General features: G+C 40.2%; 1 protein-coding gene and 2 long non-coding RNA genes across 6 annotated transcripts in view; 1 reads left to right on the top strand and 2 right to left on the bottom strand.

The window, feature by feature from the left end:
* Nucleotides 1–22125, top strand: part of TOM1L2 (target of myb1 like 2 membrane trafficking protein) — a 152868-nt gene that overhangs the window by 50791 nt on the left and 79952 nt on the right. For all 4 annotated transcript variants that reach the window (XM_072650172.1, XM_072650171.1, XM_072650175.1 and 1 more), the window contains exons 3-4: nucleotides 3183–3261; nucleotides 8054–8203. In XM_072650172.1, coding sequence (XP_072506273.1) covers nucleotides 3183–3261; nucleotides 8054–8203 — 229 coding nt within the window. The remainder of the gene's footprint in view (nucleotides 1–3182; nucleotides 3262–8053; nucleotides 8204–22125) is intronic.
* Nucleotides 11–6167, bottom strand: LOC140530990 (uncharacterized). Its single transcript, XR_011976232.1, has 2 exons — nucleotides 5542–6167; nucleotides 11–2748 (listed from the first exon to the last, which is right to left on the bottom strand). It is a non-coding gene; the product is annotated as an uncharacterized lncRNA (long non-coding RNA).
* LOC140530989 (uncharacterized) overlaps nucleotides 15878–22125 on the bottom strand; it is a 50281-nt gene continuing 44033 nt past the window's right edge. Inside the window, exon 2 of the long non-coding RNA XR_011976231.1 lies at nucleotides 15878–17199. This is a non-coding gene — a long non-coding RNA (uncharacterized lncRNA). The remainder of the gene's footprint in view (nucleotides 17200–22125) is intronic.

The following is a 22125-nucleotide window of genomic DNA, read 5'->3' as shown; positions in this document are numbered from 1 at the left end:
ACAAAGTGTACAACTTTTTCAACAAAAATGAAATGTATTTAGCAATAGCATGGAAAGCATACTTCTCCTTTGTCTCCAGATGGAACTATCACCTAATCAGATGGGTGTGTTGATTAACAGGATAACTGAACTGAACATCCCATGTCTTGGGAGAACCTCATGGTCCTAGTTAGCCTTTGTATGCCCTAGGGAATTGGGAAGCCATGTTAACAACTCAAACCCTAGTACACTGATCCAGTTAAATTTTAAGGACAGCTTCCTTCCATTTTAGGGGAAAACTAACCCAACCTACTTGGCAGGGACCTAAGTAATTGTTATTTCTACTACATCCCACCCCTTGGAATGATCCTATAGGTCTTCTAGAGTATCTTCTACTACTTAAGTAACCACAGGGACATTAATGGACCATCCTGACCTCAAGGATATTAGAACCTTTGGATAGGCCATCCTGGAGGAGCAGTTTAGTGCCCATAAAAGAAAAACAGAAACAGAAAGCCAAAAAAAAGTGAGAAATGTGTCATTTCCCTAAAGGAACGTAGTACCAATATGCCCAAATGTGAAGGCTAGAGATAGCGAGCATTGCCTCTTCCCTTTGGAAAGACTGAGTTCTGAGTTTTGCATGTGGTTGATGGTATTGGGGGAAGTTGAAGTTCACAGTATATCTCTGGATATAAAATTATGAGGGTGAACAGAAGCTCACCGAGGAACAGCATGACCACTACACAGATGATTGTGCTTCCACCACAGTTACACACTAGGGTCATCTGTAGTAAGGTAGCTAAGAGATCATAAGCCTCTGCCATGCAGCCTATCCCAGAGTCTGAGCTGATACCATAATTCACACTATCCCACCACTTTCTCCACAGGTTACCAGCCAGAACCTTCCCATACTTGGAAGCCCCCTCAGGGGCATGACATCAAATATTGACTCCTTTAGAAGCCTTTGTTCAAGGGGTGCTCCTGTCTTCTTCAGGGGCTAGGCAAGGATTTTCCTGTACCCAATGACTTAGAGTTGATACCAAGATATTTAAGGAAGCCCCAATCTTCCAAATAAATTTATACTCATAATAGTTAATGCAGAGATAGCTATGTTACTAGAAAGCCAGGTGTACCCCAACAATGATGTCCCTCAAATCCTTTCTGGGAAAGAGTTGTACAAATCATTTCAAGGAAAAAGAGACCTGCTCATTAAAAGGTTTCTGAGCTGTTTCCCCAGGGTATTTGGAGTCCCTTTAGGAAACAGAGATCTTAAGGCCCAGGCAGCTCTTTGCAGTGAATTGAATAGAGAAGGACTGAAGAGGGTCAGTCAAGACTATCTAAAAGCAATCTGACCTTGTCAGGTAAATCTTCCAAGAGAATGGATCCAAGAACGCACTAGACTTGAGAGCTCTCCCTCTTCCCAGGATGACTTCATGGAGGTGAGCTATCCAATGCTGATAGTTATTTCAAGCACCTGTTGTTTCAAGAACCCATTCCATAGTTCAGCAGTGTCAGCCTAAAGGTGGTATGGGAGGTAGAAAACCCATCAGATGTGACGGTGGCAGGCTAATCTTGGTCCTCCTTCATAGTGAATTGGATGCCTTGATCAGAGATACTAGTGTAGGGGTGCTCATAAAGAAGAAGAATTTGTTCTGAAAAGGTTTTGATGGTGGATATATCAGTTTCCCAGTTGGAGGCGGGTCAGGAACCTCTGGGACTATGCCTTACTCATATTTCTGATTAACACTAGGGGTGACTTTATGCAGAAGTAGCTGTTTTGTTTTCAGTAAGGGGACCTGTCACAACATGGCCCTCATGTCCAGATTGGTGATGGACTCACTCCTTCACTTCTCCTGTTCTCTTAATGTTGTCACCTTGGTTGTTCAGTTTAGAATAGGGCATATGATGTCTCTCATGGGCACCAACGTCCTCCTCACAAATAACTGAATGTAGAGGGAGGTACCACTAAAGTTTCTCCATTGATCCTGACCCCAGAGGGATCAAAAGGCTTTGATTATGTAGCCTTGGTTTTTCTAGGTCTCAGATGGCTTAGCCAGACTCATGATCCTTACCCAGGAAAAGATCTCATCTATCCTATCCCTTAAGACAACTACTTTTCAAAAGTTGTATAGTGATTAGTTGCTTTGGGGAACTTGTGGCTCCAGAAACCCAACAGTTGTTTGACCTGGCCACTCCTTGTATACCTGCCAAAAACTTGACGCAACTTGGTATTTATGGACTGAGACCTGCAAAACCTTGGATCTTGCAGAGTCAGAAAACCTGGAGGATGAGACTGCTGGATGGCCCTCTCTAGATCTTCCAGGTCTGTAGCTTGTTCTGGGGCCCTACTCAAAAGAGGCAGACTTGGTTATTGGGGGCCATCAGGATAACCAGGAAGAAAGTGTAGCTTCTCCAAAATCCAAACTGTCCAATAAATTATTGAATTATAGAGAAGCAACTGTTAGTACTTTGTTCCAAACTATGTCTGGAGTTATTTGAATTTACTCTTTTTACTGAAAACTTGACTAAGTAAACTAGTAATCTAGTAACCCTAGATTTTCTTAGAGTTAACCTCCCACTCCTTGACCCTCATATGGACTACTATCTAATATAGGGCCTCTGCTACCATGATCTCATAAGACCTGGTAAACTTATCATCAAAGTAGTTGTGACCATCAATGTCTTCAGAATAGTGGGGATCTCTTTCTGACGGAGAGTTCAGGTAACTCTGGGAAGAGATGGTGGACTCCTTCCCTGCTCTTGAATAGTCTGTCATAGGAAAAGAGGAAAAAAGTGTTAGTGAGTTTACTAACACCATACCACTCACCCTAGCCCTGGTCTGATCACCATTTCCCTTTTTAAATGTTCATAAACCATTCTTTTAAAGAAAATATATTTTAGAATTTTTCCAGGAATTCAAGTGAGGCTCACCACCTTAGAGTCTCCAGATGTTACTTTCTTCCCTTTTGTTATTTGCCCTTTTCAGGTCCTGTGATACCTGTTCTAGTCTCCACATTTTTTCAGTGTTTCTTTACTTAGTCCATGTGTGTCTATGTAAGTGTCTCTGGGTTAGATGTCAGAAACCAGCTCTGTCCTTCTTCACAGAATTACCACATTTACCTTAGGAGCATAGTGAATGATTTTGTATTTTCAAATTTAACCTGTGGAATCTTTAAGAGTTTTAAACATATATTTTGTTTTAGTCCCAAGGATGCCATACGGGCCCTCAGGAAAAGGCTCAATGGGAACCGAAACTACCGAGAAGTGATGTTGGCATTAACGGTGAGTATCGTTTTTGAAATCTTCCTTTGATGAAAGGAGCAAAGATTCAGAGTTTCACGTACTGTTCTCTTTTTGTTGTTGTTCTTTGTATATATGGACATTTGTATTTATTGATAATTAAATTCATAATTAAAAAATATATTATTGTGTTTCTAAAAAGAACCATCTTATTTCCTTTGCCTCATATCCAAGTTGTTTCTCTGTCTCACGTACACTCTCTCTCTCTCTCTCTCTCTCTCTCTCTCTCTCTGGCTATTCAATACCATATGCAAATGGAATTCATAAGAAATAGAAATTGAAATAGTTATAAAGGAACTACAGAAGGAAAAAAACCCTGATCCTGTTAGATTTTTATGCAAATTCTGTCAAACTTTTAAAAAACATTGACCAGTTTGGGTTTATAGCAGGATACAAAGATGATTCAGCATTAGAAAAGTAATTAACATAATTACATTAAAAATAAAAAATATCTAGCCCCACATAAGTTTAACAATGGATGCAGAAAAAGCCTTTGACAAAGTGCAACACTCATTTATTCTAAAAACAGTACAAAGCATAGCCAGGATCTTTTTTAAAAAAATGATTAAAAATGTTTAAAAGTAAAAGTTAGCATTATTTCCAGTGGGTGGGGATACAGTAGAAACCAATATGCCACTGACAGTAAAAAGGAAGAAGAAAGACACTAAAGAATTAAGATAGACAAAGAGGGAACAGAATTATCCCAATTTACTAGTAACATGATGGCTTACTTAGAAAACCCTAGAGAATCAACAAAGAAACTACTTGAGACAATAGCTTTGGTAATGTACCAGAAAATAAAATAAACCTACAGAAATAATGGTCTTGACTGCATAGTATACGTGTCTCTCATATTCCATGAAGTCAAGATTTCCTGGGTTTGAGTCCTTACTATGTGATTTATAACATGCTCTTGAAGTTCTCCATAGTCTAGTTTCCTTCTCTGAAATGTGAGTTTAATACTTGTTTGTAAAGTGTTGTTTAGCGAAGAAATGGAGATATTCTGATTTCATGAGAAGAGCCCAAAGCTGAGAATCTGAAAACTTACGTTCTGGTGACTAGAATCTGACTGAAACTTAGCTGCCAGCTAGCTCTGTGACCTCAGGCAAGTCAGTTAACCTACTCTAGGCCTTAATGTCTTCTTTGTAAAATAAGAGTGAGTAATACGTGCCCTCTTTGCTGTGCAAGATGAAGTGAGATAGTAGATGTGAAAATTTCTTTGGAAAAAAAAACTTTTACAAACATAAAGCATGGTATGTATAATTCAAAGCGTTATTTCTCTTGCCTAACCCTACCCTCCTTGTAGGTACTTTTAGGAAGCAATAGATTAAATTGTGCTTTCCCTCAAAGCAGTAATTATTTAAATGAGAGACCTGGAAACCATGTTTTTGAGATGCCATTGCTACCTGCAAGAACCACCAGTCTTCAAACATATATAGAAATCTAGGTCGTAGGCAATTTATGTAATAAACTAGGATAAATCAGCATATAGGTTTGAGATAGCAGGTCATTTACCCTATTTTGTTTTAAAGTGTTACCTTTATAGTACGAGAAACTTTCCCTTGACCTGAAGTGAAAAACTAGGCCTTTGTGTATTTCTGTCAGAAGAAGATTGAGATTTTAATGATGTTGGATAAGAAGTTGGGAGTAGAAAATCCTTCCTTTTAAATTTTACCCTGGGCATGTGTGACATTCACTGAGACAAATAAGCCCATTCTGAATTATTCCATTACAGTAACATTCTGTTTATCTGAAGACATCAGGAAATAAGCTATTCCAAACAATTGAAAAATTACCATGCCGTGCTTCAGTATAATGAAGCCCTTCTATTCATGTGTGCAGAACCCTTTGCTTCTACACCAAGGCTTCAAACTGTTGTTTCTCAAATGCTTATGTCTATTTTGTGTGTTTTTTATGTCTTTTTCCTCAGTGTCAGTTATCAGTATTGTCAGTATGTTTGATGGTAGCCACGCCTTCCAACCTCACTTGAATCAGCTGTGAGCGGGGAAGCCAGAAAAAAACCAAAACTTGTTAAAATTATGTCAAAATTAAGAATCAACAAGCTCTGAGAGAAGACCTGGAAGGCCATCTTTTGAGGAACAGTATATGAATTTGGGGATTTATATTTTGGCTCAGTATTTTTGCTTATTTTCTGGTTTTCAGATATATTACAAATGGTTATTGTTACCAGCTCAGTGTCTTCCAATCAAGTATTGCTGTACTTTATTTTTTCTTCTTGCACTTAAACAAGCCCAGTCTTACCTAGTAAGACTTGGGGAAAACATTTGGTTTGGGCTTCCTATTGTGAGGACATCAGGGTAGGTGTGTAATCAGACAGGATCTTGTTCTTCTAGTATTTGCCAACTCAGAGAGGCTTCCTAGATAGATAGACAGACAAGACAGATAGGTAATATTAAATATTTAAAAGTATTTTTATGTGCCAAGTGCTGTGTTAAGCACTGGGTATACAAATACAAGGAAAACTTTCTCTTAATCTCTCTCATGGATAGCAGCAAATCTGGTTTACCTTATAGCACACAACATTCAATTTCAAATTGAATCGGCTTGGACTTTTGGGAACTGAGCTAGTGTTTGTGATCCAAACAGACTTTCTTGAATTGATTTTGAAACTTTATGGCCTAGAAAAGAGTAGTTGTGTTCCTTGCATCAACTCCTAGTGTGAGGTCTCCAAGTATGAGAAATTTGTCAGGCATAACTGAAAAAAATTATGGAAATATGCCCACCTTAAAACTGGAGATATTGATTGATTTGCAGTCATTTTCAGTTAAGCAAATTAACTGACTAGGGAAAGCAAATGACTTCCAGCCTTTTTCAGTAGCCCTTCGAAGATAAGAGGTCTAAGGCAACTAAAACCATCAGAATCTTCCTTAGCAGACTCCACAAGACAAATTTTTCAGGTTCTGAGTAAAGAGCTAGAGAAGAGTAGGATTGTAGAATTTAAAGCTGTGCTGCATTAAAAGGAAACTTGATTCTAAATAACATACATATGCTGTGAATAATAGCCATGGACACCATGAAGCACCTGAGGTAGGATAAGCCAGAGAAACCAGGCTTGTGTGATGCTAATGTACTTATGTCTGAGATTAGTATTAGCAGCATCCTTACTTAAAACATTACTGGTTCTACATCAAGACCCTGTCACATAGGGCAGTATGGGAAATTTATTAGTTTGTTTTATTGACTTATTTACATAAGGCATTAGGCTATTAGGTTAAAAGTAAACTGGTTTAAGGCAAAAAAAACCAAAACCCTACAGCATAGAAATGAAACAGAATATTGTACAGTAAAAAATGATGTATCTGAAGAATTAATATAAATCTTCCCATGTTGCTCTGAATTGAAGCAGAACCAAGAGAATAATGTATGCACTGACTAAGGCAGTATAAATGAAAAGATACCTAAAAAGAAGTCCAACACGAAGTCAATTTTAAAAAGCTAATTTCCAGAGAATAAAAAATAAAACTTATTTCCTTTTCCTAGTACTCCACCCCACTCACCATGCCAGAGAGGAGAGAGACCACTGGAACAGACTATCTTATATGTTATCAGATGTGGTCAATGTTTTGGATGTGTTTGCGATATTGTTTTTCTTGGTCATAAAGAAAGGTTCAGTCCAGGGTGGGGAAGGGTTGAAGTCTCTGATATAAAAACAAAAGATACCAATAAAATGATTTAAAGTTTAAAAAAAAAAGGATAAAGTATAGTAATTAATTTATGTAAGGTCCCTCTAACTTTACCTAGTTTCCAAAATGGAGGAACCTTCTTAGTATATAGTTGAGAACACTTCAGGGGACCTAGTTTTTCCTCCCTTCCCAAATGAAGAGTGTAGGCAAATTTGAGAGCCTTTCAGATCTGTCCCATGCCAGGACCTAGTAATATCAGTGCTTAGTTTAAACCTCAAGTTTAGGAAAAAAAGAAATAGACAGTCTTGGGAATATCTCATAACTTAATGCTGGCTGTCAACTCTTTCTAAAAAATAGTTTGTCTAAGGCAAATAGTGTATATTTATAGTTTTAGTTTCTGGAAACAACAGGGGGAATTGTATCAGAAAAACCTGGCAAGATTTATACGAACTGTTGCAAAGTGAAGTGAGCAGAACCAGGAGTACATTGCATATATCAACAGCAACATTGTAACAATAGTTAACTGTGAAAGGCTTAGCTCCTCTGATCAATACGATGAGCTGAGATAATTCCAAAGGACCCAAGATGAAAAATGCCCCTCCAGGAACTCAGGGTGCAGATTGAAGCACGTTGTTTCTCACTTTTCTTTTTCTTCCCCAGCGTGGCTAATACAGAAGTATGTTTTACGTGATACCGCATGTATAATATGTACATTACTGTTTGCCTTACCAGGGTGGGAGAGGGAGGGAGAGAATTTGGAGCCCAACATTTTTAAAAATGTTAAAAAGTTTTAAAAGTTGAGTAAAAGAAGCTTTAGCTCCTGTTGCCATTTTGTATATATACACTCTCTCTCACCTACAAAAGCTAATGCAGACTGTTCCAGAATCCTTTCCTTGTGACAAAGCTGGTATCTTAATTGGCTAAAACTAGAGAGGAGTTAAAATGCTCGTTTTTCAAGGAGAAGTTAATCATTTTGATCTTATTAAAATACTAACTCCCTGTCATGTAAAACTGGTATTTAAATTACCAAGTAATTTCCTGATTTGTGGGGTCATAGGACTTAGTGAAGCAAAAAATGTGTCTCACATACTTGCTGCAACAGTGGTGGCCTCTTTTCTTTTCTAAATTAGGTGCTGGAGACTTGTGTCAAGAACTGTGGCCATCGATTTCACATCCTTGTGGCAAATCGTGATTTCATAGATGGTGTCCTTGTGAAAATCATCTCCCCTAAGAACAGTCCTCCTACTATAGTCCAGGACAAAGTACTGGCTTTGATTCAGGTAGGCTGTGCTCAGTTTCTATTTTAGGTTTGTTCACTTCTGGATGAGCAAGGTGAAGTGGGACCAGTTGTGAAATGCTTGTCATATTTTTTCCATTGTCTACAGGAAGAAAATGCCTTCAGGTTTCTAGGTTTGTTGTTTTTTTTTTTTAATTTCTTACAAAAATATATTTTTGCACACTGATCCTATTAAATTCTAAACGGTTTCTGAACCAGTAGATCAAGATGTAGTCATAGGTTCAAAGCCTTAACTAGTAAAATACTAATCTAATTGTTGCCCACAGAGCCCTCCTCAAACCCCTTCCATCTATCTCTACCTATCATCTATAGCTTTGTGTTTTATCAGTTTTCTCATGAAGTAATAGATTTCAGGGAGAAGGGGTTTCTTCTCTCCTGCTCTGTTGAAGGAATTGTGTCCCCTAAAAACAGTACTGTTGTCACCCTGTGGGTCTCAAGGCTTAAAGAAAAAGTATCTCTTCCTCAAAAAAAAAGGGGGCAAGCCCTGCTCTAAGCCCTTACTATGAAAATTGCCATGCAGGTGAGACCATATTCAGCCCCATACATAGCTTTCTCTGAAATGAGACCAGAGAGCAGCAGTATCCTAGATTTGTTAATCTTGCTTTTGTAAACGTTATCTTTGTCACAGGGGTAGGAATTATAAGTATTGAGAAGAAATTACAAATACATATTATGAGATTTGTACCATAGTACACTGGACCAAGACACAGAAGACTTGGATTCTAAATCCAGCTTTGCTACTCATACACCTGTGACTTCAAGAAAATCAGTCAGTCAACAAGCATTTATTAAGCACCTGCTATGTTGAGTTGGGTAACCATTAAGTACCTACTATGTGCCAGGCACTCTGCTAAGTGCTAAGGGATACAAATAGGAAAAAGAAAAGATAGAGCTTGCCATCAAGGCAATCTCATGTTGAGAAGACAATACACAAAAGGAAGTGGAAAAGTGAAAGGCATGGGACAGGTCAAAGAAGGTGCCAGGTGCAGGGGCATGAAGATAGTGGAGTTGAATCCAAGGAATGTAGGTGGTGGGAAATGGCTGGATTGCATCCCCTCTTTAAACTGAGGCTTTGGAAGCCTTTTTTTGTTTTTGCTCAGCCCTACAATCACAGAGGCAGAGAGAGTGCTGATGAGGTGTGAGTACCAAAGCTCATACAATCTCCTGGATGATGAGCCTTTCCTGGGAGCATGATGACAATGATGTTGATGATGATGATGGAGTCAAATCCAAGGAGTAGAGCTGTGGGAGGATCTGTACTGAGAAGGCAAAGAAAGACATAAGACAGTCTTTGTTCTCAAGGACTCCCATCATAATGGGAGAGACAGCTTTGCAGACAACTGTGTATAAACAAGGCAGATACAGGATAAATTGGAGATAATCTCAAAGAGAAGATACTAAGATTAAGGAGAACTGGGAAAGGCTTCTTGTGGAAGGTGAGACTTTATCTGGGATTTGAAGAAAGTGAGAAAAGCCAAGAGACAGAAGTGAGGAGGAAAAAAGTTCTAGGCATATGGAGGGGGAAGCAGTGGGAAGGGCTGCCAGTGAAAATTCCTGGAGTTAATGGAGGGTCATGTTCAAGGAACAATAATATTCCATTATATTCACCTCCTGTAATTTACTCAGCCATTCCCTAAATGATGGATATATTTAGCTTTTTTCTAGTTTTTGCTGTTACAAATAGTGTCCTTGGGAATATTTTTTAATCAGGGAGTCTTTTCTTTTCAATAACTTTCTTAGGACAGTCTTAGGTTAAACAGGATGCACATTATTGTAACATTTATTGTATAATTCCACATTCCTTTCCAAAAGTAATTTCCAAAAATTTTATGATCTTTTGTTATCTTCACCAATCTGGTAAAATTCAGGTGAAGATCTGAGATATTTTAGTTTATATTTCTCCAATTATTAGAAATTTTGAAAAGTCCTTGTGGTTGTTGATAGTTCATTCATTTTAAGAATTGCCAGTTCATATCTTTTGCTGTTTTATCAGTTGGAGAATGTCTTATACTTTGTTAAATCTCAATTACTTATAAACTTCTCATGTCAGACTTTTATTGGCAGTGTTTGATGCAAAAATTTTTTTCCAGTTTGTTTTCAACTTTGGTTCTCTCTTTATGGCAGCCCTTTAAATATGTTTTCCCCATTCTCGGAATTAATTTCTGTAGTTCCTTCAGCTATTATTTAGAAGTCATGGTTGTGACTTTTAAATACTGTGAATTTGCCAGGATCTCTCTTAAAGGATTTCTTCCAGAGAAGAACACAACACGATAAGATATAATCTTCATACTGGGGACTTTTCTCATACTAGAAATTCTTTGGGGTGGAGCCAAGATGGCGGAGTAGAAAGACACACATACGCTAGCTCCAAACCCACAGCCCATAAAATATCTGTAAAAAAGAACTCCCAACAAATTCTGGAGCAGCAGAAGCCACAGAACAATGGAGCAGACGAGATTTCTGTTCCAGAGAGCCTGAAAACCTCTCACAAAAGGTCCATCACTCTGCGGACCTGGAGCCGAGGCCAGCCCTGCCTTGGCTGTGCAGCACCGAGAGGAGCAGATCCCCGCAGGCTTCAGGGACAGAATCTCCAGCAGCCGCGCAGGTCCCTCTACCCACGGGCCCCAAAGGTTGGTGAGAGGGTCTTCTCAGCTTGCCGAGAGGGGAGTGGTGTGCCCCCATAACTCAGGTCCCCTCGGGAGGCAGCAGCAGAGGTGGGAGCAGAACGGGGCTCCCCAAGCAGGCAGGAGTCCAGATCCATTGTTGAAGGTTTCTGCATAAACCCCCTGAGGGAACTGAGCCTGTGAGGCAGCCCTGCCCCAACCTGAGCACCTGAACTTAATCTCACACTGAATAGCAGCCCTGCCCCCGCCCAAAGCCCTGAGGCTAGGAAGCAGCATTTGAATCTCAGACCCCAAGCTCTGGCTGGGCAGATCTGGAGGTGAGGTGGGGGTGGAAAGAAAACTCAGAAGTCAAGTCACTGGCTGGAAAAATGCCCAGAAAAGGGAAAAAAAATAAGACTATAGAAGGTTACTTTCTTGGTGAACAGATATTTCCTCCCTTCCTTTCTGATGAGGAAGAACAATGCTTACCATCAGGGAAAGACACAGAAGTCAAGGCTTCTGTATCCCACACATCCAAAATAAATATACCATGGGCTCAGGCCATGGAAGAGCTCAAAAAGGATTTTGAAAATCAAGTTAGAGAGGTGGAGGAAAAACTGGGAAGAGAAATGAGAGACATGCAGGTAAAGCATGAAAAGCAAGTAAACACCCTGCTAAAGGAGACCCAAAAAAATGCTGAGGAACATAACACCTTGAAAAATAGGCTAACTCAATTGGCAAAAGAGGTTCAAAAAGCCAATGAGGAGAAGAATGCTTTCAAAAGCAGAATTAGCCAAATGGAAACGGAGGTTCAAAAGCTCACTGAAGAAAATAGTTCTTTCAAAATTAGAATGGAACAGATGGAGGCCAATGACTTTATGAGAAACCAAGAAATCACAAAACAAAACCAAAAGAATGAAAAAATGAAAGATAATGTGCACTATCTCATTGGAAAAACAGCTGACCTGGAAAATAGATCCAGGAGAGACAATTTAAAAATTATGGGCCTACCTGAAAGCCAGGATCAAAAAAAGAGCCTAGACATCATCTTTCATGAAATGATCAAGGAAAACTGCCCTAAGATTCTAGAACCAGAGGGCAAAATAAGTATTCAAAGAATCCACAGATCACCGCCTGAAAGAGATCCAAAAAGAGAAACTCCTAGGAACATTGTGGCCAAATTCCAGAGTTCCCAGGTCAAGGAGAAAATATTGCAAGCAGCTAGAAAGAAACAATTCAAGTATTGTGGAAATACAATCAGGATAACACAAGATCTAGCAGCTTCCACATTAAGGGATCGAAGGGCGTGGAGTATCATATTCCAGAAGTCAAAGAAACTAGGACTGAAACCAAGAATCACCTACCCAGCAAAACTGAGTATAATACTTCAGGGGAAAAATTGGTCTTTCAATGAAATAGAGGACTTTCAAGCATTCTTGATGAAAAGACCAGAGCTGAAAAGACAATCTGACTTTCAAATGCAAGAATGAAGAGAAGCATGAAAAGGTAAACAGCAAAGAGAAGTCATAAGGGACTTACTAAAGTTGAACTGTTTACATTCCTACATGGAAAGACAATATTTGTAACTCTTGAAACTATCCAGTATCTGGGTACTGGGTGGGATTACACACACACACATGCACATGCACATGCACACACATAGAGACAGAGTGCACAGAGTGAATTGAAGAGGATGGGATCATATCTTAAAAAAATGAAATTAAGCAGTGAGAGAGAAATATATTGGGAGGAGAAAGGGATAAATGGAATGGGGCAAATTATCTCTCATAAAAGAGGCAAGCAAAAGACTTTTTAGTGGAGGGAAAAAGAGGGGAGGTGAGAGAAAAACATGAAGTTTACTCTCATCACATTCCACTAAAGGAAGGAATAAAATACACACTCATTTTGGTATGAAAACCTATCTTACAATACAGGAAAGTGGGGGATAAGGGGATAAGCAGGGTGGGGGGGATGATGGAAGGGAGGGCATGAGGAGGAGGGAGCAATTTGAGGTCAACACTCATGGGGAGGGACAGGATCAAAAGAGAGAATAGAAGTAATTGGGGGCAGGATAGGATGGAGGGAAATATAGTTAGTCTTATACAACACGACTATTATGGAAGTCATTTGCAAAACTACACAGATATGGCCTATATTGAATTGCTTGCCTTCCAAAGGGAAGGGGTGGGGAGGGAGGGAGGAAGAGAAGTTGGAACTCGAAGTTTTAGGAACAACTCTTGAGTACTGTTCTTGCTACTAGGAAATAAGAAATACAGGTAAAGGGGTATAGAAAGTTATTTGGCCCTACAGGATAAAAGAGAAGATGGAGACAAGGGCAGAGAGGGATGATAGAAGAGAGAGCAGATTGGTGATAGGGGCAATTAGAATGCTCGGTGTTTTGGGGTAGGGGGAGGGGACAAAAGGGGAGAAAATTTGGAGCCCAAAATTTTGTGAAAATGAATGTTAAAAGTTAAATTAAATTAAATTTAAAAAAAAAAGCAATTCTTCCCAATATATCCATAGAGAGTCAAAAAGTATGTGACCTGTTTCTTGTTAGTATATAGATGCAAAGGGTAAGACAGACCACAGTAGAGTAGAACAGAGATAGATGATTGTTAGAAAAGGGAAGACCTGGTTGAGCTTTTCTTGGGAGCTTTCATTCTAGGGCACACAGTGGTTACTAACACAGTCTTATCTGATATCGGGTCAGTATTGATATGACATCTATAGCAAAATTGTCCTTATGGTAATTGTTTGTGATGAAAAATATGAACTGAGTTTGTTTCAGAAAAAGCAGAGATTACTGAGTATAGTTTATTAATCTTACTCTCAAATTAAATGGCACAGTGCCTGAGAAATTTAAAGAGTAATGGATTTGTACTTCCATGAGTGACTAAGATGATTAAAACAATGAAGTGACTTCCTTGAAGATAGACTCAAAAGGATTGGGCTTTTCCTTTCTGTAAAGACTGAGACTTGTAGGGGACCTCATGGACGTCTGTTTCCCCAGTGAGCTTCTAGAGAAAGGAACCCTTTTTTGCTTCATTTCAGCCTTTACTCAATCACTCAGTAGTTTGGGCAATTCCATTCCCAGCTCTGATATTCCTCTCTCAGGCCTCAGTTTCCCCATCCATTAAATGAACGGATTGGATAGATTTTTGTCCAGGGTCTTGTCTTACTCTGAGATCCTACAACCTTAGGAGTGCCTAGAAGTGTGCCACTTGCATTTGCATATTATAGCACAAGTAAACATTTGTTCCATAAATGACTCCTAAAATTCTGAAGGAAATGGCTAAAGTAAATGCAGACCTGTTCACAGATCTTTCTCCCATCATTTTGAAACTTGAAGGAAATATATTTAAAACTCACCCAAAAAGGCCCTATAACTTTAAATATTGGGTAGGAAACATCCTACTGTAAGAAGAGGTTGCTGATATTGCTAGGTTCAGGAAAGGTAAACTCATAAATGCTTGAGCCAAAGCAATTGTTTATCATCTGCTTGTTTGTGTACTGTGAGTGCTTACCACATGGAGAACCAGTTGTAGGAGAGATGATCTCTGCTGTCAGGCCCTTAGAGGTATTCTGAGGAGACAGAACAGAGACTTTTAAAAATGTCACAATGCAAGGTAGCATTGCTAAGTGCCACCCTAGTGATACAAACAACAATTGCTCTCTGGCCTTGGAAAGGTTTTGTGTGGGAATGGTACTGTAACTGAGTTCCAAAGACACTTCAGGGTACATTTCTGACCTTTTGTGGTTGAACGGCCCTTCTGGGACCCCAAGTCAGACGTCAAAAAATGAGTCAACAAGTATTTATTAAGCACGTATAAGTATGTACAGGATAATGGCATATAAACACAAAGTAATTAAAGCACCTGTATTTGGAGAAATCAGGAAAGGTTTCTAGGAGGTAGTATTTGAGCTGAGTCTAGGGGGAAAGAATTGAGGAGGGTTATGCGGGTCACTGATCTGTATATAGGACCCATCCATAGGGTCTGATCCAACATAGGATTTATTATCTGCAACATGCCTAAAATTATAAAACACTATTGTTTTCTTTTTAAAATGTATTCTCTTTTGTTTTTATATTATCTGTGTTTCCCAGTGTCTCTCTCTCCTTGCCTTCCAAAGATTGATTCCTGTACAAAGAGTAAAATAAAAAAAGAGGAGGGGAACAGTACAGCAAAATCAACGAAAACACAAATGTCTGACACATACCTCATTCCACATTCCTGGTCCTTCCTCTCCATAAGGAAAAAGCAGGCTTAGGTGTCTCATGTCTTGATTGGGGCCACACTTAGTTATTTGCGACATACATTTCAGTCGTTTTATTATACTTGGGTTGCATGTAGTATTATTCTATATGCTGTTTTCCTATGTCTTCCCATACTTCTCTAGAATTATCCTAGTCCTCATTTCTTAAAGCACAAGAATATTCTGTTGTATTAATATATCACAACTTGTTTAGCCATTCAGAAGTCACAGGCATCTATTTTGTTTCCAGTTTTTTGCTACTCTAAAGCATTTTATTTTAGGACTCTTTCTGTCACTGATGGGCTTGGGATTTCTGGGCTAGAGGGGAAGGACATGTTAATTTCTTTCTTCCCGTAGTTCCAAATTGCTTTCCAGAATGCTGGGTGCAATCTGCTACTTCACCAGAAGTACGTTGGTTTGCCTGTCTTTCCACAACCCCTCCAACATTGACTATTCCAATGACTTTTCTATCTTTGCCAGATTTCTGAGTGGAGAATGGAATCTCATAGTTGACTTAACTTTCATTTCTCTTACTTGAACCGTCCTTTCACCTAATTTTTAATTGTTTGCCATTCTTTTGAGACCTATTTGTTCATTTCCTTTAAGATGTATTTGTTAACGAACCTACCTGGACTGCAGTGAGTTACAACCTCCTTCTAGCAAACTGACACCGGGGCTTGTCCTTGCCCAGTTTGCATATGAGAGATGACTCTTTGTCCTTGTCAGCTCTAACCCCTCTATTCGTTCCCTTGGTCCTGTCCTTTCCTATCTTTTCCAGGGGCTCACCCTTCCTGTGTCTCTTTTTGCATGTCCATGGCTGTCTCTTTGTGTCTGTGTCATTTTCTGTATCAGAATCCTCCTTGCTCCCCATTGGCACTTCTGCCCTCATTCAACAACTTCTCCACTATCACTATCCAAATTTATCACCCAATCTGTATCTTTCTAACCTACCAATCTCCAGAACCTTTCTGAAGGAGTTCAGGGCTTGGCCCTCAACTCCTGACCTCATACTGGTGGACTTCTATATATAGATGCTAAGCCCCAGAGCAGCTAGGTAGTGCAGTGACTAGAGTCCTGGACCTGGAGTCAGGAAGACTCATTTCCTGACTTCAGATTTGGCCTCAGACACTTCCCAGCTGTGTGGTCCTGGGCAAATCATTTCACCCTGTTTGCCTCAGATTCCTCATCTGTAAAATGAACTGGAGAAGAAAATGGCAAACTACTCCTATATCTCTGCCAAGAAAACCCCAAATGGGTCCTGAAGACTCAAGAGTTGGACATCACTGAAATGACCTAACAACAAGAGACTGACTCAAGAAAATGTGAAATTGTTTGATGAGGCAGTATGGGTTAATGGAACGAGCACTATCTTGGGAACTGGGAAGTTTGGGTTCTAATTCCTTAAATCATCCCTTTTTTTCTACTCCTACAGCTACTACTGTAGTTCTGGCCCTCATCACTTCTAGCCTTGAATACTAGCCTGCTTGCCCCAAGTCTCTTCCAACTCCAAATCCATCCTCCATACTGCTGCCAAAATGATTTTCATGGTCTGATCATGTCACTTCTGCACTTAGTAAACTCCAGAGGATCCTATTACCTCTAGGATCAAATGTAAACTCCTTTCTTTGGCATTTAAAACTCTTTAACATCCTGTCTCCTTCCTATCCTTCCAGTCTTTTCCACATTACTGCCCTCCACATATTCTGTGATTTAACCATACGAGTGAGTTTGCACACAACTCTGTTCTGTTTCCAGTATCTGTGTCTTTGTACTGACTGCCCCCATGCCTAAAGTGCTCTCTTCTTGTCTCTGCCTCTTAGACAACCTGACTCAGCTCAAGAATCACCTTCAGGAGGCCTTTCCTAGTCCCTTTACCTACTAGTGCCTTCTCTAAGCTTATGCATTTATTACTTTGTATGTATCTTGCTTATCCCTATAAATATACAAGTGTATCCATTAGAATGTAAGCTTCTTGAGGACAGGAATTTTGTGTGTGTGTGTCCTCAGCATTTAACACAGTGCCTGGACAGCACCTATGCCTCTGGATTTTTGTGTCTTTCCCTCGGCTTCTCCCAGAGCTCTCGGTGTAGCCAGCACAATGCTTCCCATTGGTGTCTTGGTCCTGTAGAGGGGGACATAGAGAGGAGGATCAGATCAATATTTCAGAAGCTTCAAGCACATGCTTGGACATATGTGGTGACTGGATGGCCCTGGTGCCAGGGGCAGAGCCCATTGCAAATACAGGAGGCTTTTCAGTACACTGTTGACTCACCTCCATGCAGAATATAAATAGTGTCCCTGCCTGGCCATTGAGAATACATGATGGGGAGTAACACAGGTTCTTCTAGAGCAGAGGCCCTAACGAGACTTTTTGTGTCATGAACCCTTTGAGTACTTTGGTGAAACACTGCTGTGGTTTCCCATGTTCATAACCAAAAGAAATGCTAAATTTCATTTAAAGGTTAGTGAAAATAAAAATGTAATTTTTTCCTGTCCAAAGTAATGGGCATCTTTAAATTTCTTCATGGAGTTCTTTGGGGTCCACAGACCCAGGTTAAGACCTCCTGTTCAAGAGAAATGTGAGTTTAAGAAAATGTGTGTCCTGTCTGATGACCCTGTAGTTCACATAATGCAAGTCAGTTTGCATTAATCAACATCTGGAATCCAGTGGGAGTCACTTCCCTGTTTCAGTAGATAGAGGAGAGTAGAATTAAGTTAGAATGGCCCACAAAATGGAATTTCTCATCAGATATAAAGGGAAGATTAATAAATTAACCATATGAGCTGTCTACCACTTAACCCTAACATTCTATTGACTTCTCAGTTACTACTAAGAGATTTATTGTGCACCATTGTCTTGGTGACTCATTTTCCTGGAGACGCAGGGACCTTTTCTAACTAGATCAGTGCTTTACTGAATGTGTCCACCCAGCCTAGGTTTAGGGCCCAGGAAAATGAAGCGGTAATACTCTGGGTACACGGGGAAGGTGACATTGGGAAGTGGGGCATTGTATGCAAAAAAGATTTTCAGGAAAGAAGGGGAAATAATTTCTCCTGAAGGGAACTTTGGATCTGATTTCTTATTTTGGCATGAAATACCAAAGACATAGACAGAAAATCCTAAGCACACTCCCCATGGGGAGTTTCAGAGACCTCCAGACCAGTTTGCCTCTTATACCACCCAGACCCCTACACTTAGATCTCTAGGATGTTAAGCATGAATTCTTAGAAGAGGGGTGGTTGCAGGGTCACTTGGGAACAAAAGGTTATATGTACAGGGTGGTAGTGGGATGAAAGGGGAGAATAAGTGTTCTGGGTCCCATGTGGTATGAGCTCCCAAGTCACCAAAATACTAGGGGAACCTAAGTTGGGAAAAAAAGGAAAACATGTTCATTTATAAGGGTCAACACTTAGATCAAGGTAGGACAGCATCCCCTGACACACATCTCAGTGGTCATTGTTTCACAGCCATATGTACTATAGTCATAAACACACTGAAGTACTGGGAAACTGTGTTGTTGTGACTCATTGGGGCACCCGTGGATTATACTAATGGCTGGACAAAATAAAAACTTCTGGAGCTACCGCAGCAACCTTGGGTCACCAGTACTGAACAATAATAGGATCCTGGGGGATGAGAGAAATATCTGCCCAAATCTCAGAAATATGAGACTGGTATTCTGATCTGTGCTTAACAGCCCTGTGGAGCTGGTGTGGAAGGCCATTGGAACTTGGAGGCTAGTGAACTGTTTGTTACTTTGTGAGTAACTAATACAGCCTATCTCTGAACTTTCCAGATGTCACACAGAGGGTGGAGGGAATATCATAGGCAGCCAGGGGATGGTATGGAGTGACCAACTTAAAGAAGACGTTCTTCTTAATATTTGTTATAGCAAAACAGTTAAGGTCAGTAACCTTTTACCTGGGAAGGGACACGGTATATTATAATCACTCTGCAGTTATTTGAACTTCCCTGTGTATTTCCACAGTGTAGTTGCATGAGACCTAGAAAGGGTTAACATTGTAACATTGACTTCCACCATTACATAGATGACGAGTGTGAATCCCCACAGTTGGAACTGAGACCTGTAGATGATATACCAGCTCACTATTTACATTTGCACATGAGAGCCCAAAGAGCTGGCAACAAACCTCACCTCAGTGGAATGCAGCTATTGACACCCTTATCTGACTCATCCTTGCCTTTTTTCCCACAGAGAGCACCATGAACATACAACCAGGTTATAGTAGAAGTTGTGGCTCACATTATAGATGACCCAGGGACACATTTCCCTGAAAAGGCAGAGCATATGGTCCTGAAAAATGGACTGTGTTCTATATCTCCTTCCCACTAGGGAAAGAAATACATTCCTCCTCAGGATGTGGAACTGCTGTGCTTCTACTGAGTACGACAGCAGCTACTGTCAACAGAGCCTTAACAAAAAAGATCAAACTCCGATTTGGGTACTCTGAAATCATTGCCTCCAACCAATACATCCGCTTCCTAGCTGAGGAAATACAAAATCACTCATAGTCATACCACATCACTTGGAAATTTCACTTTCCCCCATCATCCCAAGGTGCCAGATTCATCTAACTAACCTTGGAATGAGCTGCTTAAGAGCTAGCTTCACATCTCATTTCCAGGATTGGACTGAACACCTGACAGACTCAGTTACAGTCCTAAGCAGCTGGAACATAACCCCAACTGGATTGTTTCCATTTCACCAGGTGCTTAGTAATGTTGTCCCATATGAGAGTGTGAAAGGGATTCATAATAGGAATTACATCTTATGACAATACTTTTTCATTCTGGAAACTTTCACAATGGAGGCTACTGAATTGAATGTGGCAGCCCTGAAACTCATCAAATATTGCTCAGCTTAAAGTTGACCTATCCATGATAGTGTCTGGACTCTTCACATCTCAGAATTAGCTTCCTAAAAATTAGTAGTGGAAGAGCTGACAGAGGTGGGCTGGTATGCCAGCCAAGGGGGAAGTATGCATTGGAAACAGGAGAGGACCTTGTGTAGCTGTTAGTCATGAGGCCTGCCCTCTGACCCTCCAAGGCCTTACTACCATAGTCAGAGCCTTCAGCTACCAGGATGCCAGCAAGCCAAGGTGGTGCCCTAGAGTGAACCAGAGTGAATGCTGGGTGTGTGTGCAGACCCTTGAGGAGCTGACAGAGGTGGGCTGGTATGGCCTTCCAGCCTCAGCACTCCTATATGTCTCTGCAGACTCTGGGAAGCCACAAGTTAGAAAAATAAAGTACTTTTGTTGCAATGTTTCCAGACAGACTGGTGGGGCAAGGTGGAGCAATGAGATATGGAAGTGCTCATAGGATTGTTCAGAAAAAGCAGCCCCTACCTCATGACATCATACCTGCATTGCCTTACTAGCCTGTGACCTGTACAGGGGTTGTCACTTCTGTTCAGTCAAGAGCCACCAAAATTATCACGTGTCTCTCTCACTGGTACCAAACAGTCAGCAGGAGTGGGAGTGAATTGTGGTGAGCACTACTCTGTACCCACCAGAATTAAACCTGGCTTGTAGAAGACGAAGCAGAAGCAGGAAAGCAGACAAATGAAAATGTCAGTCAATAAGCATTAATCATTAATTAGGTCCTACTGTGTGCCAGGCACTGTGCTACACTGATGAGAAAGAATACATTACAACTCTACAGGAATATACCAGGGTGACTTCCTGTACCTGATGGAATCTGAGCTCCATGTGGGCTGCTTCCACACAGAGATCATGAGGATATCTAGGGAACAAAGGGACAAAAAGCCGCACCCTCCCATCGTGTCTTTTTTCATCTTGTTTCTCTTGTATCCTTAATTAATCATGTGAATGATTCTTCAGTGCCAAGTCCTCATCGCCGTGGATCACTGGGTCTCATCCCAGACACTCTCTTTCTCTGTATTTCTGTTTATCTTTGTATCTTTTTCTGTCTCTGTGTTTACCTCCGTGCCTGTTTCCTTTTGTCTCTGTCGTGTCTGTCTGTCTCCATCTTCTGGCTCTTACTTCTTACAAGTTCAGGTCTCTTTTATCTTTAGAAATTTTCCCTTGAGATTTCTGTCACTTGTTGTCCTATATCTTTTCCCTTTCCTCGTTAGACTTCTAGAAAGAGTCTTATGTATTCACTGCCTTTACTTCATTACCACCCATCCACTTCTCAGCCTTTTGCAGTATGACTTCTGATGCTACTTCTTTCCTGAAACTGCTCTCTGAAAGATTGCTAATGAACACCGTTAAATACAGTTATCTTTTAGAAATTCATTTTTATTTGATTTTTAGTTCTGAATTACCTCCCTTCCTCCTCCCTTTCCCCCACCCACTGAGAAGGCAAGAAAAACAAAATCCATTACAAATACGTATAGCCACGCAGAACAAACTTCTGCATTAGTCATGTCTGAAAGAAAAAAAGAAGGAAAAGAAAATATGCTTCAGTCTCTTGAGTCCATTGGCTCTCTAGCTCTCTATCTGGAAGTGGAGAGTGTGTTTTATCATGAGTCTTGGAATGGTGATTGGTCATTGTGATAATCAGAGTTCCTAAGTCTTTCAATAATTCAGTGATTATCTTTATGATCGTTATTGTTCTTCTGGTTCTGCTTATTTCACTTTATATCAATTCATTCGTGTTTTCCCAGGTTTTTCTGGAACTGCTTCCTTAATTCATAATAGTGTTCCATCACATTCACATTCCATAACTTGTTCAGCCATTCTCCAATTGATGAATATTCCCTCAATTTCCAATTTTTTGCCACTACAAAAAGAGCTGCTGTAACTATCTTTTTTATACATGTGAGTCATTTTCTCTTTCTTTGATCTCTTTGGGATATAGACCTAGTAGCAGTATCATTGGGACAAAGGTTTGCACAGTTTAATGGCCTTTTGGGCATAGTTCCAAATTGCTATCTGGAATGGGAGAACCATCCACAGCTCCATCAGCAGTGCATTAAAGTACCTGTTTTCCCACAGTCCCTCCAGCACTTACTTTTCCTTTTTTTGTCAGCTTTGCCAATTTGATGAGTATGAGGTGATACTT

This window comes from Notamacropus eugenii, chromosome 3 (genome assembly GCF_028372415.1).
Source record: "Notamacropus eugenii isolate mMacEug1 chromosome 3, mMacEug1.pri_v2, whole genome shotgun sequence".
Lineage (NCBI taxonomy): Eukaryota > Metazoa > Chordata > Mammalia > Diprotodontia > Macropodidae > Notamacropus > Notamacropus eugenii.
This window is presented reverse-complemented; position numbering and strand designations above follow the sequence as displayed.